The sequence below is a fragment of the Mauremys mutica genome, chromosome 12 (genome assembly GCF_020497125.1).
Source record: "Mauremys mutica isolate MM-2020 ecotype Southern chromosome 12, ASM2049712v1, whole genome shotgun sequence".
NCBI lineage: Eukaryota > Metazoa > Chordata > Testudines > Geoemydidae > Mauremys > Mauremys mutica.
The window spans coordinates 32,787,134-32,812,546 of NC_059083.1; the positions used below are offsets into that span (position 1 = coordinate 32,787,134).

General features: G+C 51.0%; 1 protein-coding gene across 1 annotated transcript; it reads right to left on the reverse strand.

Annotated features, from left to right (window-relative positions):
* Positions 1–880: 880 nt before the first annotated feature.
* Positions 881–24,464, reverse strand: LOC123346490 (butyrophilin subfamily 1 member A1-like). The gene is made up of 8 exons (XM_044983921.1): positions 24,359–24,464; positions 22,384–22,731; positions 16,743–17,024; positions 13,450–13,566; positions 6,706–6,726; positions 6,572–6,598; positions 6,400–6,426; positions 881–1,556 (listed from the first exon to the last, which is right to left on the reverse strand). The coding sequence occupies exons 1-8, from the start codon at positions 24,462–24,464 to the stop codon at positions 997–999; spliced, it is 1,488 nt and encodes a 495-aa protein (XP_044839856.1). The 3' UTR covers positions 881–996.
* Between the last annotated feature and the right edge of the window lie 949 nt (positions 24,465–25,413).

Below are 25,413 nucleotides of genomic sequence, written 5' to 3' on the forward strand. Positions count from 1 at the left end.
GAGTTAGGCCAGCTGTAACCCTAATGACGTGAGACTTGTAGAAGCAAGGATAGTGTGAGGCGAGAGGAAAAAAACTGTGTAAAAAGTTATTACGACCTTGTAACTGATAACCAAATATGCAGACTGGTGTCTTCTAGGAGTGAGAAAAATAAGATAGCAGGATGGCTTATGTATAAACAAAATGCAGTTGTTGCTCATTATTGTCTGTATTATTGCTAGTTGTTGTCTGTAACAAAGGTATAAATGCTGCTGTAATTGTTTACCAGTTGAGAGACCTGTCCGGGACTGGGGAGACCTGTGTCCTAGGGCACTCCCTCCCTCTATTGTAATTACTAGAGAAAGAATAAAGTATTTGATTTTGCTGCACCCAAACGAAAAGCGAGAACTGAGTTTTTCTCTGACAATGGGGATAATTGAAATCCTCCACTATTATTGGGTTCTTAATTTTGATAGCCTCTCTAATTTCCCTTAGCATTTCATTATCACTATTACTGTCCTGGTCAGATGGTCAATAATAGATCCCTAATGTTATGACGTTACTTAGAGAAGTTAAACTTCACTATAGATTTGAGGGAAAGATTAAAAAAAGTAAATAATTCCATTTCCAGAAATAGATTTATATGCTTGTTTTTGAGATACTGTTGAAATGTAAATTAAAATATTCTTGTATTTACACCTTGTTACAATAATATTTTCTAAATTAAAATAATCTTTATCCTTTCATATTTTACATTGAGATTTCCCAGGGGTAGAAAATTCTGACCAGAGAGAATGACCCCATCCCCCACCATCTGCTACCCCTGGGGCAGGGGACGGGGAAGGTGGGGGCTGGGGGTTCCCAGGTGTCTGGTTGACTGGAACCTCCAGTTAAAAAGGGAAACTGGCAGCGTCCAGTCAGCACAGAAAGTCCAGTTGCTGCAGTAACTGGCCCCCACCACAGGGGGTCGGGAAGAGCAGCAGGGCTGGGAGGGGCCAGTCTGTGCTGCGGGGTCACTGTCAGGGACCGAGATTCCCTCCGGCCTGAGCTGGAACCGTGCAGATTATCAGGGGAGCCGTGTTTTTACCCCCAGCGTTGAGACCAGGATAGAAGAAAGGGCGGAGCTTCCCGGAGAAGGTGTCAGTGAAAGTGAAGAGATGGGACCTGTCAGTCACATTGTAAAATGAGACCTCGCCCGCCTCATAGTCCAGGAAAATCCCCACCTGGCTGGGCCTGACACTCACAGGGAGGGAGGTCGAGGGGGAGGTGCGGGCCTTGTATCCCCCATGCCTCAGCCGTATGACCCAGTATCCATTCCCAGGTGAGAGTCTGATCTTCCCCTTCCTGCTCACAGATTCCCTACAAACCCCCAGGTCCCATCTCATATTGTCTCCCACCTCCACCTCCCAGTAACGCCTCCCGCCAGCGAACCCCTCAGCGCCCAGGACAAAGACACAATAATCAAATCTCTCAGGGTTGTCGGGCAGATCCTGGCATGTGTCTCCATCTCTCACACGTTTCCGATCCTCAGACACAACGAGCCAGGGATGAGCCGTGTCTGGATCCAGAGTCACGTCCACTGGGGAGAGAGTCACAGAATCAGGGCCGGGGGCAGGGGCTGGTCACTGAGATCAAAGGGAAATTAACCTGCATCCCCGTTAATCACTGGGGGGGGGGGGTTGTTGGCTGAGGGGAGTCAGGGCCCCTCTGCCTGTGAGAAGACAAAGAGCAGGGAAGGGGCAGGAGGAGCGGGGGAGGGGTGGGAAGGTGTCAGGGGAGGCGGGGGAGGGGAGGTGACAGACTGATGCTGGGAGAGGAAAGGGGAAGGGGAGGTGACAGGAGCAGGAGGGGGAAGGAGGGACACAGGGGTGGGGCAGGCACCAAGGCAATGGGGTAATAAGGGAAGGGAGGGGCACCAGGAGGACAGGGGTGTGAAGGGAAGGATTCCAGGGGGCTGCAGAGGGTTGGGGGAGTGGTGGGCACCATGGCAGAAGAAGGGGATGGACCCCAGGGGGCACAGAGAAGCAAGGGAAGGGGCAGGCACCAGGGAGCAGAGGGGGTGAGGGAATGGGGGAGCTCCAATGGGGCAGGGGAAATCAAGGGGCGGGTGAGCTGCCAGGGGGTGAGATGATGAGGAGTGGGGAGGTGGAACCATGGTGGGGAGTGAATGAACAGGCATTGGTGCCAAAGGGGCAGAATGGGGGGTGAGGGAGCAGGTGAGCAGAAGGGGGGCAGAGAGAGGGGTGTGGAGAAGGGCAGGCCCTAGGGGGGGCAGCGGGGGTGAAGGGAGATGTGGGCACCAGGGGGACAGAGGAAGGATGAAGGGAGGGTGGGGCCCAGAGGTTAGAAGAGGGTGAGGGGAGGGGCAGTGCCAATGATGAGGGGAGGGGAAGGGCTGAGACCAGGGGAGCGAGGGAAGGGACTTGCACCAGGCAGGCAGAGGGGCCAAAGGAAACAGCAGGCACCAGGGAGGCAGATAGGGCCAGGGTAGAGCTGGGACATGGGGCAGAGGAGGAGCTGGCACCAGGGGACTGGAGGGGTGGTGAGGGGTGCAGGTGTCACGGAGCCAGAGGGGGAGGGGAGGGGAGGAGTGAGAAATAAGGAGAAGGTGGCATGGGTGATGGTGGCAGAGGGGCGAGAGGAGAGCAGGGTCAGTGGGGCAGAGGGTGGTGAGGGGCTGGGCATCAGGAAGGAAGGGGACAAGGGGAGGGTCAGGTGTTGGGGGGCAGGACGAGGGAAGGGGCAGGCAGCAGGAGGGTGCAGGGGGAGGGGAAGGGCAGGTGCCAGGGGACTGAGGGGGTTGAGCAGAAGGGCAGGCACAGGGAGGGCAGAGGAGGGGAGGGAGAAGCACCAGGGAGCAGAGAGGGGTGAGAGGCAGGGCAGGTGGGCAGAGGGAGGTGTTAGGGGAGGGCATTGGGGAGAGGCAGGTGCCGGGGTCAGAGTGGGGCTAGAGGAGGGGTGGGCACAGGGGGACGAGGGAAGGGGCGGGTGCCAGGGGCCAGAGAGGGTGAGGAGAGGGGCAGGTGTCAGGAGGGCTGAGGGGAGTAAGAAGGGCGAAAGTCAGGACAGCAGAGGAGGGTGAGGGGTCGGGTGGGAGACATGGCACAGAGGAGGGAAAGGGGAGACGTGGATGCCAGGATATAGTGGGGGTGTGAAATGATGGGAGGGCTCCAGGGTGCAGAGGATGTTTGGGGGAGAGGGGCAGATGCCAGGAGGGCAGGGGGAGAAGGGATGGGCTGTTCTAGCAGGGCAGAGATGGGTGGAGGGCAGGGGCATGTGCCAGGGAGGCAAAGTGGGAGTAGAGGGGCAGGGGCCCAGGGGAGCAGAAAGGGAGTGAGAAGAGCGGGAGGGATGTTGGTGAGGGGTCTGAACAGATGCAGGGTCCAGGGTCCCTCACAGGGGTGGGGGAAGGGTAAGGGAGGGGCGGGAGCCAGAGAGGCGGGAGGGAGAGGCAGGCCCCAGGGAATCTCTGTTGCTTTCGGGCCATGTGTGGTTGGTTTCTTGCTCAGAGCAGGTCAGTGCTGTCCCCACACACACTGGGGGTGCAGCCCTGCCCCAGAGGGAGCAGCAGGGACACTCCATGCTGGCAGGCCCCATGGGCGCCACCTTCCAGCCAAGAAAACCTCACAGCCCCCTCCCCTTACCAGGCTGAGCCCCACCCCCATGGGGGCAGTTGTCTGGATTGGGCTCACTTGGGGGGCATTACAGTGGAATATTCGGGGGGGCGGGTATAAATGCGCACTGATGGGATGTTGCTAATGAGGTCAGGGCAGTGGGGAGGGGGTATTTCCCCACTTACTGCTCCCTCCATCTGGGAGAAACTGCACTGGGGACAAGTCCCAGTTCACACCTGCAAAGCGCTTCTGCACTAGGGGTTTGCACCGGTGCAGCTACATCAGTGCAAGGAAACCCCGGCAGACATGGCTGAGACACTGCTGTGCCAGGGGCCGTAACCCCTCCCCTCACTGGGGCTATGGATCAATAATTACAGGGTCACTGGAGCAGGGGAGCTGGACTCCGGGCTCCCAGGTGGGGGCCTGACCCACTGGGCTGCAGAGTCATTCTCACTCCCACGCTCTGGCCCAGTGCCCATGGCAGTGTTTAGACACAGGGGGACGTCATCAGACACCCGGAGCCCAGCGGTTCGAGCTCTCATGGCATCACACAGGGGGATTGAACCTGGGGCTCCCAGCTGAGGGCCCAGCCACTGGGCTAAAGGCTACAAGGGAAGCGGCGGCACCTTTTTCTCTTAATTGAAACTAGTCAGCAAACCCGACATGGAGTCACGAATAGTTTCTGTTGACCCAAAATATAATTTTGCAGCAAATAAACTATTTGTCCAAAACATTTCACCCAGCTCCACTGCAAACCTGTCTGAGCAACTTAGGAGCCCCAATCCCAGTGACTTGCAATGAGAGACTGTCAACATCCCCAGAAACGCAGGTACAGGCAGGCCAGGCTCAGGACATCAGCTATGAAAAACTCCAGAGCTGCTGGTTAATTTGCCCTTTGCAGACAAATGCCCCCTGGGCCCCTGATCTCACCCCCACAAATCAGGCTGAAAATGGAGACTCGGCTCCAGCCTGAACTCTCTGCCCAGAGCCATTTGTCCCCTGGACCCTGATAGTAGCACAGACCCTCTGCAGCTGTACCTGGGCATCTCCCAGAGCGGATAACAGTCACAGAGACCATCTCAGAGCCCCAGGGGGTTCAGGTGTCTCCATCTAACGACTGTGCCAACCACCCCCCTCGCTCCCATTAACCAGCCCTGGGTCAGACACGCTGGGAACATTCACACCCAGACTCTGGAGACACTTTGGGTCCTTCTACACAGCCTGCAGCAGCGAGTCTTGGAACAGGGTGGACAGATTCAGGCTTACAGGGCTCCCTTTTTGGCACTAAAAATAGCCGCATAGATTTTCAGGTTCTGGCTGGAGCTTGGGCTCTGAAGCCCAGGGTGGAGCCAGGTCTGCCCCTCACAGTGCAAGAGGGGACATTGTCTGTGTCCACATCCCCTTCACGCCCTTCCTGGGATGGGGAACAGCAGCCCCAGGGCCCCTCCCTTCACCCCCAGGGCAGGGGAGTGAGAGCCCTCAGCCTCCAGGGCAGTGGGGCCTCCCAGCACAGGTTCCTGGGTGAGCATGAAAGAGTCTCCACACAGAGAGCTCTGTGCACCCGGCAAATACAGATGTGCCTGTGGATCAGGATCCGGGATGGTGCTCTCCCCTGGAGTGATGGAAGCTCCCTAAAAGTAGAGGGGTCACCGGTGCTGAAAGCGTGGACCCACCCTATTATGCCGGCCCTTCTTCCCAAGCTCCTGCCTCCGCACCACCCCTTCTCTCTGAACCGCCACTCTCACACCGCTCCTTCTCCTCGACCCGAGCCCCCGCCCTCACTCCAACACCCTGACCCCCTGGTCACTCCTCTCCATCCCCCCCCCCATTTTACAGCTTGTAAAAAGTGGAAGGGAACAGCCCTCCCATTGGTAAAAGTGATGGGGCCATGGCCCCCTGGCCCCCATCTTCCAGTGCCCCTTACTCACTCCCCAACCCCAGGAGGAGAGGAGCCTTGGGGAAGTGTCAGTGAGTTCAGTGCTGGGGGTACGAGTGGGGTTTACACCCCAGCTGCTGGAGCTCTGTGTATCGAGGATACGAAGACATCACAAGAGCCTTGTGAGCCCCCGCACTGTCCTGCCAACATGGCTCAGCCCTGACACCTGCTGGAACCTCTCCCTGGGGAGGAACCGTCCCTGCGGCCTGTTCAGGCCTTGGCTTCCCTGAGGAGATGGTGGCCAGAGCGCCCCACTGCCTCCCAGCTCTGTGTGGTAGGATACCCCAGAATTCATTGACCCCATGGCTACTGGTGCTGCTATGTGTGTGCATGTCCCCTGGGCTTGCTAACCTCTGCTGGCGCTGCCCAGTCTCCCCCAGCATGCACCAGTGCACATAGAGGTCAGGCAGCAGACTGGGTGTGAATGTAAAACACAGCTCAGCCACAGCTGAGAGACAGGAAAGCTGCTGTGTGGGCACAGTTTGTTTTACTTGTGTCCGTGAGTTTCGCAGTCTGGTTATAAAAACATCTGCCTCTGCACTGGGGACAGGGCCTGCCTCAGCCCAATCCATGGAGACGCTGAACAGCTCTTAGCCCTTCAGAGTATTGTAGAAGGAAATTGCAGGTTAAAGGCCTGTATGAGCATGAAAACCCTGCTGTTGGGAGGGGAGATTTGAGCAGTTTAATGCCTATTAAGGTTAGGTGAGATAATGTCTATCAGGCACGACCCAGATACTATATTGGGAAGGTGAAGTGGAGGGGAAATAGTCTCTCATTACTCAGCATTTTTCCAAAGCAAAGGAGCAGAGAGCTCTCAGGGGCTGGTGGGGTTTTGACAGATCTCATTTCAGCGGAGCTTAAAGCACAGTTACCTGCATATTGTCGGGCTTTTTCCCAACCTGAAATCAAGCAAATAGAGAGAGATGAGAACTGCCCTGAACACAGACTTGCTGAATAGAAAACAATCTCTAACGAAGTTTATGATAAGAGAAAATATATTTCTGTATGATAACTATCTATTAGCAAAAACACAAATTTATTTACCTGCATTTAGTAGGGCTCTTCTCCACTCTGAAACCAAACACAGACAGAGAGATGACACCTCCCCTGAACACAGACACTCCGAATACGATACAATTTTGTAGCAAGGTTTATATTAGGAATAAAAGGCAACTTACTGAGTTCACCCTGCAGTTTCTCTAAAAGCAAAGCAAAGCAAAACGAGTAAACATGTGATAAAAGAAAAAGGAGGCTATTCAACAAGATCCCATACCACACAAACCCAACTGACTCTCAGTTCATAGTGAGAGCTCTGAATACCTGCTCTGGGGGTGTCTACGGAACTTGTAAAGTTTGAGATTCCCCCTCCCTTACCCATTGCAATGAACAAAGGGACTCACCTTTCTCTGCACAATGCGCCGCTGTAAGTGAATAGCAGGAGAGATGTGTTACAAGGTAGAAGATTTATCTGAAAGTACTGCAAGTTCATAGGAGTCATTTTTCTACTGGTAGAAAGTAGAACACACACAGAGGCGCTCGGCCTAACTATTCCCATTGCGAGCATTATACTGGGGACACAAGGCCTAGTGCAGTTAAAACAGTGAGTAAACGGCTCTCTCCTTTACCTTCTGGCTGAGTGAAGGGAGGCCCCACACTGAACTCGGTGGCGTTTCTGTCTGTCTGTAGTGGGATAACTTTTGAAAAACACATTCCATCAGCTCCAGCTTTTCAGGGCATGTTCTAGGCTTCAGTGGGCAGAAACCTTCTGATTTTGGTGAAAACCAGAGAACTTTAAAAGCCAGATTTCCACTAAAATCACCGTTTGATCCCTCAAGATACAGGATGAGGCAGTGACTTCAGGGTTAGGGTTTAAGCTGTGGGTGAGGTTAACAGGCTCCTCATTACACTCCAGTCATCCGCTCCCCAGCTGCGCTTCTTGCCCCAGTGTCAGCCAGACACCCAGCTGGTCTCCTCACCCCCGGAGTCCAGCCAGGCCATTCTCATCCCTGCCCTGGTCTGAACGCTATTGATATGGGTAACAATCAGAAAAGCCTGATTTTAGTGAAAATTGATTTTTCCAGTTTTCTGCTTTTCACCAAGCTCGATAAGGTTATGGCCAGAGTGGGGAGAAGAGGGACCCAGTTGAAGGGGGATGGAGACCCTTCAGCGAGGACAATGTTCTGAAGATTCAGAGCAGGCTACGCAGCGGGGACAGAAGGCCAGTGAGGATAATTGGCGGCATGTGACTTCCAGAAGAGGAAAGAGTACCCGAAACGTCCATGTACCAGTAACACAGATACAGGTGAGCAACCGTTTTCGTGTTCTCTCCGCAGGTACTAGTGCAGAGAGTGGAGTGGATGATACCTCTGAGGTAACAGAGCAGAAGGAGACTCCACTGATTGGAAGGCATGAGATGCGCCGTCCTAGGGATGGGGGTTCCACGACCACCACTCCCAGGAGGAGGAGGAGGGTGGTGGTGGTCGGGGACTCTCTCCTCAGGGGGACTGAGTCATCTATCTGCCGCCCTGACCGGGAAAACCGAGAGGTGTGCTGCTTGCCAGGGGCTAGGATTCACGATGTGACGGAGAGACTGCCGAGACTCATCAAGCCCTCGGATCGCTACCCCTTCCTGCTTCTCCACGTGGGCACCAATGATACTGCCAAGAATGACCTTGAGCATATCACTGCAGACTACATGGCTCTGGGAAGAAGGATAAAGGAGTTTGAGGTGCAAGTGGTGTTCTCGTCTATCCTCCTGTGGCAGGAAAAGGCCAGGGTAGAGACCGTCGAATCGTGGAAATCAACGGATGGCTACGCAGATGGTGTAGGAGAGAAGGGTTTGGATTCTTTGACAATGGGATGGTCTTCCAAGAAGAAAGATTACTTGGTAGAGACAGGCTTCACCTCACAAAGAGAGGGAAGAGCATCTTTGCAAGCAGGCTGGCTAACCTAGTGAGGAGGGCTTTAAACTAGGTTCACCGGGGGAAGGAGACCAAAGCCCCGAGGTAAGTGGGGAAGTGGGATACCGGGAGGAAGCACAAGCAGGAGACTGCAAGAGGGGAGGACTCCTGTCTCAGACCGAGAAAGCAGGACAATCAGCGAGTTATGTTAAGTGCCTATACACAAATGCAAGAAGCCTGGGGAACAAGCAGGGAGAACTAGAAGTCCTGGCACAATCAGGGAATTATGATGTAATTGGAATAACAGAGACTTGGTGGGATAACTCACATGATTGGAGTACTGTCATGGATGGATATAAACTGTTCAGGAAGGACAGGCAGGGCAGAAAAGGTGGGGGAGTTGTGTTGTATGTAAGAGAGCAGTATGACTGCTCAGAGCTCCAGTATGAAACTGCAGAAAAACCTGAGTGTCTCTGGATTAAATTTAGAAGTATGAACAACAAGGGTAATGTCGTGGTGGGAGTCTGCTACAGACCACCAGACCAGGGGGATGAGGTGGACGAGGCTTTCTTCCAGCAACTAACAGAAGTTGCTAGATCACAGGCCCTGGTTCTCATGGGTGACTTTAATCACCCCGATATCTGCTGGGAGAGCAATACAGCAGTGCACAGACAATCCAGGAAGTTTCTGGAAAGTGTAGGGGACAATTTCCTGGTGCAAGTGCTGGAGGAACCAACTAGGGGAAAAGCTCTTCTTGACCTGCTGCTCACAAACAGGGAAGAAATAGTAGAGGAAGCAATAGTGGATGGGAACCTGGGAGGCAGTGACCATGAGATGGTCGAGTTCAGGATCCTGACACAAGAAAAAAAGGAAAGCAGTAGAACAGAGACCCTGGACTTCAGAAAAGCAGACTTTGACTCCCTCAGGGAACTGATGGGCAAGGTCCCCTGGGAGAATAACATGACGGGGAAAGGAGTCGAGGAAAGCTGGCTGTATTTTAAAGAAACCTTATTGAGGTTGCAGGAACAAACCATCCCGATGTGTAGGAAGAAAAGTAAATATGGCAGGCGACCAGCTTGGCTTAACAGTGAAATCCTTGCTCATCTTAAACACAAAAAAACAGCTTACAAGAAGTGGAAGATTGGACAAATAACCAGGGAGGAGTATAAAAGTATTGCTCAGGCATGCAGGTGTGAAATTAGGAAGGCCAAATCACACTTGGAGTTGCAGCTAGCCGGAGATGTTAGGAGTAACAAGAAGGGTTTCTTTAGGTATGTTAGCAACAGGAAGAAAGTCAAGGAAAGTGTGGGCCCCTTGCTGAATGAGGGAGGGAACCTAGTGACAGAGGATGTGGAGAAAGCTAGTGTACTCAATGCTTTTTTTGCCTCTGTCTTCACAGACAAGGTCAGCTCCCAGACAGCTGCACTCTGCAGCACGGTATGGGGAGGAGGTGACCAGCTCTCTGTGGAGAAAGAAGTAGTTCGGGGCTATTTAGGAAAGCTGGACGAGCACAAGTCCATGGGGCCGGATGCGCTGCATCTGAGGGTGCTAAAGGAGTTGGCCGATGAGATTGCAGAGCCATTGGCCATTATCTTTGAAAAATCATGGCGATCGGGGGAGGTCCCAGATGACTGGAAAAAAGCTAATGTAGTGCCCATCTTTAAAAAAGGGAAGAAGGAAGATCCAGGGAACTACAGGCCAGTCAGTCTCACCTCAGTCCCTGGAAAAATCATGGAACAGGTCCTCAAGGAATCAATCCTGAACCACTTAAAGGAGGGGAAAGTGATCAGGAACAGTCAGCATGGATTCACCAAGGGCAAGTCATGCCTGACTAACCTAATTGCCTTCTATGATGAGATAACCAGCTCTGTGGATGAGGGGGAAAGCAGTGGATGTGCTATTTCTGGACTTTAGCAAAGCTTTTGATGCAGTCTCCCACAGTATTCTTGCCAGCAAGTTAAAGAAGTATGGGCTGGATGAACGGACGGTAAGATGGATAGAAAACTGGCTAGATGGTCGGACTCAACGGGTAGTGATCAATGGTTCCATGTCTAGTTGGCAGCTGGTATCAAGTGGAGTGCCCCAAGGGTCAGTGCTGGGGCCGATTTTATTCAATATCTTCATTAACGATCTGGAGGATGGTGTGGACTGCACCCTTAGCAAGTTTGCAGATGACACTAAACTGGGAGGAGTGGTTGATATGCTGGAGGGTAGGGATAGGATACAGAGGGACCTAGACAAATTAGAGGATTAGGCCAAAAGAAATATGATGAGGTTCAACAAGGACAAGTGCAGAGTCCTGCACTTAGGACGGAAGAATCCCATGCACTGCTACAGACTAGGGACCGAATGGCTGGGCAGCAGTTCTGCAGAAAAGGACCTAGGGGTTACGGTGGACGAAAAGCTGAATATGAGTCAACAGTGTGCCCTTGTTGCCAAGAAGGCTAATGGCATTTTGGGTTGTATAAGTAGGGGCATTTCCAGCAGATCAAGGGATGTGATCATTCCCCTCTACTCAGCACTGGTGAGGCCTCATTTGGAGTACTATGTCCAGTTTTGGGCCCCACACTACAAGAAGGATGTGGATAAATTGGAGAGAGTCCAGCGGAGGGCAACAAAAATGATTAGGGGGCTGGAGCACATGACTTATGAGGAGAGACTGAGGGAACTGGGATTGTTTAGTCTGCAGAAGAGAAGAATGAGGGGGGATTTGATAGCTGCTTTCAACTACCTGAAAGGGGGTTCCAAAGAGGATGGATCTAGACTGTTCTCAGTGGTAGAAGATGACAGAACAAGGAGTAATGGTCTCAAGTTGCAGAGGGTGAGGTCTAGGTTGGACATTAGGAAAAACTTTTTCACTAGTAGGGTGGTGAAGCACTGGAATGGGTTACCTAGGGAGGTGGTGGAATCTCCTTCCTTAGAGGTTTTTAAGGTCAGGCTTGACAAAGCCCTGGCTGGGATGATTTAGTTGGGGATTGGTCCTGCTTTGAGCAGGGGGTTGGACTAGATGACCTCCTGAGGTCCCTTCCAACCCTGAGATTCTATGATTCTATGAGATGGGGAGGAGCCCAGCCAGGATTACTACTGGGCCTATGTAATCAACAAAATGTGCTACCCTCTTGTTAAAGATTTGCCACATAATTATGCTCCGTGACCTAAACTCTCAGGGTGAGATTCTGTGCTCAGACCCTGCAGCCCAGGAGCATGTGAGGGCTCAGGCAACTTTAAGCCCTGCACTGTATCCTTCTGATCTTGGGTGCTCTGGATGCCAAATCAACCCCCGCAGTAATGCAGGGCTTATCTGCATGGGAAAGTTACACAGGTACAAGGTAAAGTGGCCATTTAAACCGCTTTTGTTACACCGGTGTATAGCTCCATGGCAACACACACATTCCGTAAGAAGAGTGAGTTTTTCTGGCTTAGTTTATGTAATATCAGAAACTGCTCCTGGCTGTCGGGGGAGCAGAGCAAACTCACAGAGGCGAGACATCAGGAGCTGTTGCTCTCCTGCCCTCTCCTTACACAGACCAGGCAGGGAAAGTGACATCACTCCTCCATCGCGCCCCCCCCCCCAGCCCCTAGGGGTGTGCAGAGGGAGGGAATCCCCAGCTGTGATGATCTTTACATTGAGTCCCAGCCTCCCTTTGGCTTCATTCCAAATGTCTCCCCTGCTCGGCAATCTCTAGTTTACTGACATCTAGTTTGATGACGTCCTCGTCATCTGGAACCATGGGAAGGAGGCGCTTGAGGAATTCCACCAGGATTTCAACAATTTCCACCCCACAATCAACCCCAGCCTTGACCAGTCCACACAAAAGATCCACTTCCTGGACACTACAGTGCTAATAAGCGATGGTCACATAAACACCAGCCTATACCGGAAACCTACTGACTGCTATACTTACCTACATGCATCCAGCTTTCATCCAGACCACACCACATGATCCATTGTCTACAGCCAAGCTCTAAGATACAACCGCATTTGCTCCAATCCCTCAGACAGAGACACACACCTACAGGATCTCTATCAAACATTCTTACAACTACAATACCCACCTGGTGAAATGAAGAAACAGGTTGACAGAGCCAGAAGGGTACCCAGAAGTCACCTACTACAGGACAAGCCCAACAAAGAAAGTAACAGAACTCCACTAGCCGTCACCTATAGCCCCCAACTAAAACCTCTCCAGTGCATCATCAAGGATCTACAACCTATCCTGAAGCATGATCCACACTCTCGCAGATCTTGGGACACAGGCCAGTCCTTGCTTATAGACAGCCCCCCAACCTGAAGCAAATACTCACCAGCAACTACACACCACACAACAAAAACACTAACCCAGGAACCTATCCTTGCAACAAAGCCCATTGACAACTCTGTCCACATATCTAGTCAAGGCACATCATCATAGGACCTAATCACATCAGCCACACCATCAGATGCTTGTTCAACTGCACATCTACCGCGGCCATGCTGTAACGTGGGCAGTGTAGACATACCCTTAGTGTAGATAAGGTAACTGCGAACCTTTCCATTTGCACATCCACTACTCTGCCCATCCACAGCTCCTACTCACCTGCATGGGGAGATGGGAGGTGGGGGGTTCATGCACAGACTGAAGGGCAGAATTGGGTCATAAGTTCCCCCTGCCCGGCTTTGCATCCTGGTTTTCCTGTGAGCAGCCAAGTTACATATGTCGGCGCTCCAAGCCCAGCAACCTGAGCCTCACAAGGTGTTTCAAACTGAGCCAGGCTGATCCCCAGGGAACAGTTCAGAATCACATTTGATTGGGATTCCTGAGTGAGATCTGAATGGGTGAAACCACTTGACACTTCTTGGTTCAAACATGATCATAATTTATTCAGCTTCCTCTTCACCCTCAGCCCAGCTTCCATTGCCTGAAACTTCTCCAAACACAGAATTAAAGCCCCTTAATCCCTTAATCCCTGTATCTTTACTTTTGGTTTTGTTTCTCTCTCTCTCTCTCTCTCACACCAATTTCCCCCATTTTGTTACTTCACCTTTCGCTCTGTGTTGCCTCCAGAAGCAGTAACTGGCCAGGCCAATGAGAACAGCCAGGAGAGACAGGATCACACCCAGAGCCACCATCCAGGGATTGACCCTAGGGAAAAACAGCTCTGCAAGAGAAAGTGCCATTGACTTGGGAGCAAACACGCACAGAATGAAGGCAGGACACAGTGACAGTGGTGATGCTGTGACTAGTTAAGAGTCTCACAGGGTAATACACAGGGAGATGTGGCTGCCTTGTGCTTTATTATTAAGCCAATCAAAACCCAAGCTTTAGCCTGGTTACTGAACATGGTTAATTAATGGGAGGGGGGTGTTGAGGGTAGGGAGGAGGTAGGGTGCAGCTCCATTATGCTACACCATCCCCCACTGGTGTAAGTTCAGGCACTCCCTAGGCTGCTCTAAGTGATCCCAAGGCTGCAGCCAGTGCAGATTGGCCCTCAGAATCAGAGAGTTGTGAGGAGCCTCCTGACACCCCTGTGCTCACTGGGGTTCAGCCACGTGAAAGAATCGGGCTCAAAATATGTTAATGCAGGATTTTAATAAAAACAAAACTGAGCCTGGAGATTCAGAGTAAAAATTCCCCCAGTGTCCTCTTCCCTGGGCCTTGGAGCAATGGCTGTCTAGAGGGTTCTTGCTAAGTGATTAGTGCAGTGTACTGAAAACCATGTAAAAATTACAAGCTGACACTTGAAATCCTGAGGGGATTCCTGGTCCTGCTTGCAGGCTAAGGGGCTCTGTAGGGAGCGTACATCTGGGTCCTCTGCAGTCAGTCTGCAAAGAGCCAGCCTAGAGCAGGGTGGGTTTGGCTCTGCCTCTCTGCCTTAGGGAGCAGCCTGCTTTGTCTCTCTCTGTATTTGGCTGTTGCATGTTAGAGTTCTGGATTCTTAGAAATAAAGCAGTGTGACATGGCAGCCTTTCAGGAACAGTATTTATGTTTTGTTTCTAACTCTCCGTGTGTGCTGTGAACAGTCAGGTAATACTGGGCATATCATAGACTAACCAGCAGTGCAGCACTATGAGACCTCAGACAAGTAGTGCTTTACAAATACAATGATCTTACTATTATAGTGATGAAATATTCATTCGATAGTAACCAAGTTATTTGGTAGATAATAACATATAAAATCACAACCTTTTTTTCTAAAAATTAAGGTGCTCTTAGGTAAGATTTTGTTTCTGCATATTTGGGGCCTGAACTTTTATTGCTGGTATTTTCAGATGTAATCTACATAGCAACGCTCAGGCCATATTCAGGGCTCTCTTGTGCTAGTCAAGAAACATGACTTTATTACCCAGATTTTCATAAATATTTAGCACCCAAAACTCTCATTGAGAACAAAGGAGAATTCTCTCCCCCACCCCCACAGAGAACTGTGATGTTCACGGCGTGCGCACACACACACACAAAGTGAGATACAAGCATAAATACTCCTGCTGGAAGGCTGCAGTGTATCATGACTTTTTTTCTTAGAATCCAGAATCTGAATACACAAGAACCCCAGAACAGAGAGGGAGGCGTCTCCCTAAGGCAGCAGGCACAACTCACCCACCTTGCTCTACGGTGGCTCGTCTATAGGCACAGTTAGTGCGCGGCAGGCTGGGGTGTAAATCCACTGTGCACTGGCCTGCTGTGCTCTAACTGGCTGTGTGCACCCTGCTGCACTGCACTAAAAGTTCCCTGGTGCACTTTGATCTGTTCCCGTTTTAAAGTGGGGTAGATCAAAGCACAGCATGGAATTTTTAGTGCATGTAGCAGGGTCCAGCCCAGGCCTGCACAACATATGGCCCGCGGGCTGCATGTGGCCCGCTTGGGCTCACTGTGCGGCCCACGGGGTCAGTAGCCAAGTGTTGGGGAGGGGGGGGGGGACGACAAGCCAATGGCTGCCGGGCCGGCTGGCTGCCTGGTGGGCGGGATGGTGAAGAGGCCAGTGGCAGGCTGGGGAGTGAGGACAAGCCAGCGGCAGGGGGCAGGGGCAGCAGCAGAAGATAAGAGGCCAGCGGTGGGCAGGCAAGTGAGTTGGCGGCAGGGGAGGGGGGCTGAGGAGGCGAGTGGGCAGGCAGTGGCAGGGGGGCCGGTGAGCCGGCAGCGGGGGAGAGGGAGGGGGGCTGAGGAGGCAAGCGGTGAGTTGGTGGCTGACCTGTTCCACTGATCTTGTCTCTCATAAAAACTGGTCCTTTTTGCTGTTTTTCTCTGGGCTGCGGGCTATCCCAATGCTGCAGAGAGGGTGTTCCCAAAGGAAGGTGCTGGCTTCTAACCCCGAGGCTGTCAGTGTGTCTGCTCATCTCTAGTCTGCCCACTTGACAAGGGTGATTGTCCTTGGTCTGGCTCCCAGCCCCTCTCCAAGGGTTGCAGCTGTCTGGAGGTGCTGCCTTCCACGCCTTCCTCAGTCACACCTCATTCATTCAAGAGGGCAACTGATTACAAAGTTGGGGGAAAATCTTATTCTACTTCAGGCAAAAAGACATTTTTCTTTTACCTTAATTATCCTACCTTAGGGGCCCCCTATAACATATTACCAAGGTTCAATACAAAGTCATATAAAAGTTATACAAAAACGCACAATGCAGAGATTTATCTGCAATTGCATTGATTGACTGCTGTGTGCAGTAATATAGTCACCCCTGGGTCTTTGAATGAGGCTTTATACTGGGGGAGGGGGCGAGTGGTAAGTCGGAGGCAAGCAGGTGGGCAAAGAGGCGAGCAGTGAGCCAGCAGAGGTTCTAGGGGCGGGCATGGGGGTTTCTGGCAGGGGAAGGAGGAGATGAGTGGTGGGTGGGGGACTGACTAGGAGGGATGCAGCAAGCCAGCGGGGGGTTAGGGGGAGAAGAGGGGTGTGATGGTGGGGCCAAGAGTGGGGGGGTTGGGTTGTGTTTCCGGGGGGCTGGGCAGTGCTGGAGTGTGTATGTGTTTCAGCGTCACTGGGGTGGGGTTCAGTGAGGCTGGGGGGTTTCGACCTTCAGTTGTCTTCTTTGGAGTAATATGGCCCTCGCTGCTTTACGAGTTGTGCAGGCCTGGTGCAGCCCAAGCTCAGACATCTATACCACAATTTAACAGGCCCCTAGCCTGAGGCCCTTAGCCTGAGCAAGCTGGCCTGGGTCACCAGCGGGTTTTGAATTGCAGTGTAGACATATCCAAAGAGAACTGAGGTTGCTCGGGACTTTACAAGACGTGCTCAGCACATAGAAGGTTCAGGCCAATAAACAGGAGACACAATGATAAATACTCTCTGCTCATGTCTGCAGCATCTCAATCTATCCATGTGCAGCACAAATGGGTACTGACCTGCTATGGAAATCGCTGACTCTTTCTCCTGGTTGAGTCGTGGGTTCCTGACACAGCAGAACACTTTCTGATTGGACTCTTCAGTTATAACAATGGCAATCTCTGTTTGAAACAGGCCATTGGCCTCTTGGGATATTTTTTCAGAGGCTGATGGTAAGAGGTGCCCCTGGAGATCTCTCCACTGAGCCTTGGGCTCTGGGTACCATCCGGCTGATCGACACACCACCCGGATCCCTCCATCCTGATGTCCCTCCACAGAGATGGCAGGAGCAGAGCCCAAACCTACAGAAGAAATAAATGAACTTGTGACAATCCTACAGTGCTCAGTAATGAACCAAAAGTTTTATTACACCATTATCAAAAGCCATTTCCTATTAAACTGAGAATTGAATGTGAGTCCATGGATATGGTTGATTAGTTAAACTGGCCAGATTCCAATCTGATAGAATTAATCTTAATGTCAGAGCTGTTCTATGCAGAAACTTGCTCCAGTTTCGTTAAAGTGTTTTTTTTAAACCAGTGCAAACCCCTGTGTGACATTCTTATATCAAGAAGGAATCGACTCAAGCTTTTAATTAATATAAGCCATTTCCAAACCATTTAAGAGTGTCCATATAGGGTTTTGCACTACTTCATTGTAACCAGTTCATGTGTATGTATAGACCAGAGGAGGGCACCATGGGACCATTCTGCCTGGCCTCTGAGCTCCTGGCCCAGGAGACTAGCCCCTGGCCCCTCCCCCGCTATTCCCTCTCCCCTGCAGCCTCAGCTCACTGCACCGCGGGTGCAATGCTCTGGGCAGAGGTGCTGTGAGCTCCTGGGGCAGCGCCGCTGCAGAGCCGCAGCCTGACCTGGTGCTCTGTGCTGCGTGGTGCATGGCTGGCTCCAGCTGGGCGGCACAGTGCCTGGTGGCTGCTGCGCCGCCAGCCACCAGTGCTCCAGGCAGCGCGGTAAGGGGGCAGGGAGCGAGGGAGGTGGGTTGGATAGAGGGCAGGGGAATTCAGAGGTAGTGGTCAGGGGCCGGGGTGATCAGAGGGCAGGGAAGAGGGGAGTTGGCTGGAGCAGGGATAGCTCAGTGGTTTGAGCATTGACCTGCTAAACCCAAGCTTGTGAGTTCAATCCTTGAGGGGGCCACTTAGGGATCGGGGGCAAAAAAATTGGTCCTGCTAGTGAAGGCAGGGGGCTGGACTTGATGACCTTTCAAGGTCCTTTCCAGCTCTAAGAGATTGGTATATTATTACCTTTATCCCAGCAGGGGCAGTTAGGAAGGAGAGGAGGGGTTCGATGGGGTGGCGGGGGTCAGTTAGGGATGGGAGGTCTGTGGGTGGTCAGGGGACAGAGAGCTGGGGGGGGTGGATAGGGCAGGAGTTCCAGGGGGGCCATCAGGGAACAGGGGGTGTTGGATGGGGCAGGAGTCTCAGGGGGCGAGAAGCAGGAGGGGGCAGAGCTGGGCCACGTCTGGCTGTTTGGGGAGGCACAGCCTCCCCTAACTGGTCCTCCATACAATTTCTGAAACCCGATGCAGCCGTCAGGCCAAAAAGTTTGCCCGCCCCTGGTATAGACAAACATTAAATTAATTCACTACCAAAAAACTTTGTTACTGGGCAGTTCAGGTTGCCTCAGCTGTGCCTTGTACCCTTCCAGAGCACAGAAGTTGGCAGCAGAAAACTGGACTCCTCTGAGAGCCAGGAAACACACCCACAAAACACAGACATTAGATAACAAAGAAATGCAGGGTTAAGGTATTGCCTTCTGCCCCAGATCACACTTTTACTGATGAGCTAAATGGAAATAAAATGATCTTAATCTGAATGATCTTAATCCGGCCAGTGGGAGCAGCGACCCAGTGGGGGTGGCAAGCAGGAGCAGTGAGCAGGCAGCCAGTGGGAGCAGTGAGCAGGCAGCTGACAGGAGTAGTGGGCAGGTGGGAGCAGGGAGCAGTTGGCCAACAGGAGCAGTGGGCAGGTGGTCGGCAGGGGCGGCCAATGGGAGCAGTGAGCAGGCAGCCGGTGGGACCAGCAGGAAGGAGGCCGGTGGGGTCGGCTGGTAGGAGCAGCAGCCAGGTGGCCTGCGGGTGCATTTCCCCCACCACCACTCCGCTCATGGCAGGAGCAGCATGCACACAGATGTACTTATGAACTCTGGGTCTGTGCTGACCAGGCACAACAACTGTGAGTGGTGTGTTAAACGAGGGGCGCACTACAAGAACTTGGTTGTTGGACTCAAGAACCTGAAGCAAAGGACACTGCCCAGCACACTCTGCGGAGAGTGTCTTGCTCATGCTTTTGAGTTAATGAATATCGCTTGTGCTGTTTTCTCAGATTAATGCTAGGTTACTTTTATTAAAGAAACTATTTCTATCTCAGACTCTGTGCTTGCGAGAGGGGAAGAATTGCCTCTTAGAAACGCCCAGAGGGTAGAGTGAAATTTTCCCACATTACTGGGTGGGGGCTCAAGCCGGTTTTGTTTATATTGTCGAAAAGGAACCCCCTGGATATTGAACCCAGCCCTTCTTGCTGCCCACTCCAGCTGGCAGAAGGGCTACATTATTATAGCCCTTTTTGACTGTCAGTGTAACTTTTGTCAACAAAAGTTGGCAATGTAGACAAGGCCTATTTCGAGGTGGGTGGGTTTTTTGTTTTGATTTTGTTTTTCCTTTTTGTGATGTAATCGGTATCCAGGAGATAATTCAGAAGGTGCTGAAACTATATTTGAAAAGAAAAGAAATTACACTGCAAACACTCGCTGGGAGGAGTGATGGGGATGGAGGAGGAGATGGGAACGGGTTGGGTCTGCAGCAAGACATGTGGGTATTATGGGGCGGAGGATAAATTAGAATGGGTGGAAGGGGAGGAAAAAAGGGTTGGAGCCCCCTCAGGTAAGGGAAAGGAGGGGGATGGGAGGGATTTGATATTGTGAGGGGTGACAGTAAAAGTTGTGGGTTTAGGGGCAGGGAGTCCTGTCAGACCCAAATTCTCCCCTTTCCTGATCTGGGGAGCCCTACCCTTTTACAAGGCTCTGAATTCCTTTTTCTTCCCACTGTATGTCCTGGGATCTGGGAGACCCTGTCACTCTTGGGGTATCTAACCCCCTCATGTAATCTGTGATCATGGGGGAGTGGGGTGGGGGCTGAATGTGGTGAAAATGTAAAACCTGAAACACAGGAAATGAATAGTTAAAATACACATCGCCCCTGTGTGGGGTTGCCAGAGTGTGTGGGGGAGGGGGAGTTGGATTGGGTGGGCCTGTAACATGGCTGGGGTCCTGGGGAAGTCTGGCTGGACCAGGGGCAGGGGCCCAGCTAGGTCTGGTAGTTGGGGTGAGGAGCCCAGCTCAGTGTGCAGCTCAGGCTACATAACCGAGGGAGTGTGTGGCCAATCAGTAAGCTGCTGCCTGTGATGTGGGCACCCAGAAACGCAGGGCAGAGGGGAGCTACATGTTGTGGGGGATGGTGGAGAAGGAAACAGACACACCAGTCTCCTCTCAAATGCTTAAAGTAGCTGCTGGGTAATAAAACTGTCCAGGTGTTGGGGCAGGGACCTGGGATGAGATTTCTCTCACCAGCCCTGTTACCAGCTACCCACTGCAAACACTGCAAAGCACGATTGTTATCCCCACTGCACTATCACAGAAGGTACAGGCAGGAGGGGCAATGGGCAACCACGGAGCAACTAAGTGGCCTAATAGAGAGTTCCCAGGAGTGGGACTATTCCTTGCTCTGCCACTGAGCTGCTGGATGACCTTGGGCAACTCGCTTCGCTCCTCTGTGCCTCAGTTTCCCATCTGTAAAATGGGGATAATGATGTAAAGTTCTTTCAGGTCTACTAATGGAAAAGCACTATACTATACTTTTGGTTATTACTTAGGCACAGTCGTGTAGCAACTGCAAACCTAGGTGAAAACTACAACCATGTAAATGGCCACTAGCTCCTACAACAACATTTCCCTTTCTGTTAAAAAAAACAACACAACTAGAAAATTCACTGACAAAACCTTCGCTAGCACAGAATTCAGGCTGCCTGATGATATTATCTCCTGCTCTTCAATATCACAGTGACAGCTCTGAGACCCTGTTCCTACTACTCTCTCCACTGGTCAGTACAGCTACACTGAAAACAGGGAATGCAGCTGCACTGCAGGCAGATACATGCTGCAATTCAAATCAGTGGAACACAGCACAAACAATGGCACCTTCCCATAATCCTTCCTCATGTCCATTCACTGACAAAAAACTTAGGGTAGGTCTATACTATCGTAGTAAGTCGACCTCAGGTACGCAACTCCAGCTACGTGAATAATATTTACTATTATTCAGTCTCCCATTGACTTACCTTACTCTTCTCATCGGGGGTAGAGTACATGAGTTGACTGGAGAGTGATCTGCGGTCGATTTGGAGTGTCTTCACTAGACCCGCTAAATCGACTGCCGTTGCATCGATCTCCACTCTGTCGATCCCGGCTGTAGTGTAGATGTAGCCTTAGTTACCTCCAGGCAACCTTTACTCTGTACTATCTCATGCACTTCCAGAACTCTGAGTTCAGCAATATTCAGACCTCTAAAACTAGGAAATCCATCGGGAAGGTAAACACCCAAACAACCTTAACTCTGCCCCTTTGGAGCTGGCAACAACCACTGGAAATTGGTTGCATGCCCTAAAGCTGCATCCACTATGCTCGTTGTAGCTGTAATGACCAGTGGAGGGATTATTTGGAGCTTATTGGCAGAGCTGTCACAGTGACATTAGGAGAGGTGCAGGTGTATCTTGAGGGATCAATCATGACTCATTTCAGAACTTAGTGGTGCAGGCTCTGTCAGTAGCAGGGCACAGACTCCTTGCCGTGGGGATTGTCAGCAGCCTGGTGTCAGATATGCCAGTGATCACCAGCGCTTGGTGAGGGGTAAGTGAAGGCAACGTCCCAGAAAAAATCCTCACCCACAGGGCAAGGGTGACGAGGCAATAATATTTTGCAAGTTCGGGGTGGTCTGTGTGGAGTAGGCTCAGTGTTTGAATGTAGACCAGGTGTTCACTACACCTGGCCTAAACCTCATGTCCTCATTACAGAACTAGCTGCACCTGTGTCCCCTTGCTGGTCTCTCTGACAGCAACTTCAGGGGTCAGGCCTCCTGCCTCTACCTGTCCTGGAGGCGGGGAATTTCTCAATTTTCCAACTCTTAGACCAAGCACTGGACTACAGGGTCTTGTGTATCAACCACTGTTACCCTGAAGGGGCCAGACACGAGCTGAGATCAATCCCATCTGATGGCATCAGTTTGGGGAGGATCAGCCATTGTTTCCCCTTGTGTGCACAATATAATTGTAATAACCATAACATGTCAATGTCACTTGACTGTGTAAGGGTGTTAGTGTGTCTCATTAACCCCTTGCTCCAATGCCCTCAAATTTGGGCCACTAGCCCCACCCCAGAGACCAATGAGTCACAGCAATTTTCAAGACAATCTGAGTATGGGTTTTAGAGAACTTATAAAAAACGGATATTAAACAGCAAACTAGAATCAACCTTATCCAGAGCAGAGCTGCTGACCCACTATACTGAAAAAAATTGTGTAATCTCACAATGAACCTTCTGACTCCACTTATTACCCTGTTGAAGACGTTAAACGTCAGAACAAGTTACTGACCTGCCACCTGCAGTTCTAATAAAGCTTCTTCATAAGACACGCTGGATTTAAAAAAACACTTATACCGTCCATCATCGGAGGGTCGGATATCGTGTATTCTCAGGGAAACACTCCCATTGGTGATGTCGTCTTTCAAGAGCTCAGTTCTTCCTTGATATTTCGGCATCTGCTGTCCGTACTGATCCTGCCCATCACGGTACAGGTGCACGATTGCAGAGAACTGGGATCGGAACCATCTCAGCTCCATGTTCTCAGCACTCATCCTGGGGGAGAGGTGGCAAGGCAGGACGGCCTCACCCCCTAAGGAGGCTGTGATTGGATGGTCAGGTCCAGTCACTGTGAATTGTGCTGTGAAATGTACAATGAAAAAAGGAAATTAAATTGACGAGGGGCTGGGGTTTGGCATTAATTCAGCAGTAAGACACACAGTAAGAGAGTGCCCTGTGTTAGAAGTGAAAGACCATTTAAAGACAAAAGCTTGACGGAGCATAAACCAATAAAAGGTCTGAACACATGTTACATTTATCCCAAAGGATTCTCATCTGGCACATGGGACTCCCTGGTAGGGTTCAAAGTCTTTCAAACCTTTCTCTTAAGGTCACCTCCTTGGTTAACAGGTCATGTCACTTTGTAGCCCAAGATCTTGGGCCTCTGGTCAGTTCAAATCCAGCTTTTAAACCAAAAATCTTTGTTCTCTTGGGCTTCTGAGACCTGGTCTAACCCAGTTTATGCAACTCTCCCGAGGGGTGGTACTTCTCTGGAGCTGTTACCTGTCCCACAAGTAATTACCCCCCATGTTTTGCAAATTCTGAAGGAGATGGGGTAACCCCCCCCCCCATGGCATAGATTACAATCCCGAGCCCACAAAGATACATATAACATGTACAGATACCATTGATAAAGGGGACACAAATAAACAGAACATTCATAAAGTGAATTTGATATCCCCAAAATGCTGCACGTGGCTGCAATATCTGTCACACAGAGTTCACATGTGAGTGTTATACACTGTCCCTAGTATCTCTGAATAAAGCTCTAACTTCTCATGGACACCCTGGGGACAATGGTACTGGGGGCCTGGTTCTCTGATACACCAAGGCCTTTTCGTGCTGCTCCAGCACAGGGGCCTCCTCATCTGCAGTAGGGGTGGTGTTAAGGCTGACAAGGTGTAAAGATATGAAAACAGACCATCACTATGCTGACAATGGCTTTAAAGGTAAAGTCAGAGGTCAGATAATGGAGAGAGGGGAGGTGGCAGATAGAAAAGTGCAGGAAACTGAGAACCAGTCACTGTGGAAGTGCACAGGATGTGGGGGTCTCGGTGCAGAGACTCAGCATTTGGAGAGACAGAGAGAGCTGGTTAAATTAACAGGATGGAAACCGCAGCAGGGGGAACCAAAATGCCCAAGTAGCTGTGGAGCCAGCCCCAGGGATGGGTGGGACAATATAAGGGGTTCACTTAAGGCACAGAAGGAAGAAGCCAGCAAATATCCTCACCTCCTCACTGTGAGATGAGGTCTAGCTCTGAGCCCTAGTCAGAGGTGCCTAGTGCAGCATGAATGACTTGTGGGTTGTTACATCTAAACTGGAGAGTCTAGGATTCAGGACTCCTTTGTGGCTGAAGAACCTGATTTGTGACGTATATGATTGGTCAGTGCAGTGTATAGGATTGGGTAGTGTCCTTTTAAATAGTTTGCGAGCCCTGTAGTGGTGCTCACTGTGTTCTGTGTTTTAGAAGCTGCCAGAAATCAGCCAGAGCAGTAGGGTGGATGTAGTGTCTAGGCCTGACAAGATGGTGTATAGATAGTAACTATCGTCAGTGGGGACCCAGGTGTAGCCTGTGATTTCTCCATGTTGCTGGTTGTAGGTAGGTTGAGCAGACGTGGTTTACAAGACAAGGCAGTGATGTGAGATGGACGGTGATGAGAAGCAATAGCAACAGAAGCAAACCCAGCGAGGAGGCCGCAGCTCCTACCTGACACCAGCCTGTGAACCTGTAGAGTGACGCAGAGAGCGACGTAGCCGGGCAGAGCGGAGCTCACTGTGGAGCCGGGGGAGAACAAGGGAACCTTCCCCGTCATCGTAGCTGGGTCTGGGGAACAGGAGAAATAACAAGCCAGATGGCAAGTGAGTGGGATGCAGTGATAGTGCCAGGTTGTCTGACTTTCATAGCCCTGGTCCATTCATCAGTTACGTTTACATTAGCCCACTTGCCAATATTCATAGACTAAGGTCAGAGGGTACCATTAGATCATCTAGTCTGACCTGTGGCACAAGCCAAAGAAACATTTAAAATATTAAATATAAGGGTAGGTTAAGAAAAGAGCATTTAAAAACATTAAATAAAAGAGAAACATATAACGATAGGTTAAAAGAGAGAACAGGGCAAGAAAAGGAAAAAGAAAGTCCCTTTGCAAAGGGCAAAGACAGCACGTGGTTGAGTCAGAGAGAGAGATCTTACCCTTGCAGCTGTTCCTGGGGAAAGAGGGAGCTCCCAAGGCTCTCAACCCCTCGGGCTAGTTATCCCCACCTTTGGGTCAGACCAATCAGATGCTGTTCTACAGCTGCATCATAGAATACATTTTTTCTGAACCAATCCTATAGTTCCAAGATTTTTAAACAAGGGCCATCTCCCTCCCCTCCCTCACTGCCCCCTCCCCCTTTTAACTGCCTTATTCTTATCTAAAAAACCAGACCCCAAGCATCTTTCCCACCTCTAGCACTTTTTCATGGGTGCTTTAATAAGGTTAAAACCATAAGCCCTTAGTAACAAACATTGGTCATTTTTTAGTGAGGACAATTTGAAGCTGGAGCAAAGCCCCTGTTAGCAAAAACAGCGTCTGTGAGCCAGGGGATCAGAGATAAGAAGGCTGCTTCTTCCCCCACGTTTTAATAAACACTAGTGAAAGTTATATTATGTTTTGTACAGGAATAAACACTTTCAAAGACAATCCTATATGAAGACAGAGCCCTTTATTTAACATTTTACATGTGTTTCAATTTAAAAAAATGAGTCTGCAGAAACACCCC

What these genes read in the sequence shown, in the direction of transcription:
- LOC123346490 (XM_044983921.1), bottom strand. Translation starts at nt 24,464, where the DNA reads ATGACGGGGAAGGTTCCCTTGTTCTCCCCCGGCTCCACAGTGAGCTCC. An exon ending in GGTTCACAGGCTGGTGTCAG is followed by an intron (nt 22,732 to 24,358) that starts GTAGGAGCTGCG and finishes TACATTTCACAG; the next exon opens with CACAATTCACAGTGACTGGA. An exon ending in ATTAGAACTGCAGGTGGCAG is followed by an intron (nt 17,025 to 22,383) that starts GTCAGTAACTTG and finishes TTTCTTCTGTAG; the next exon opens with GTTTGGGCTCTGCTCCTGCC.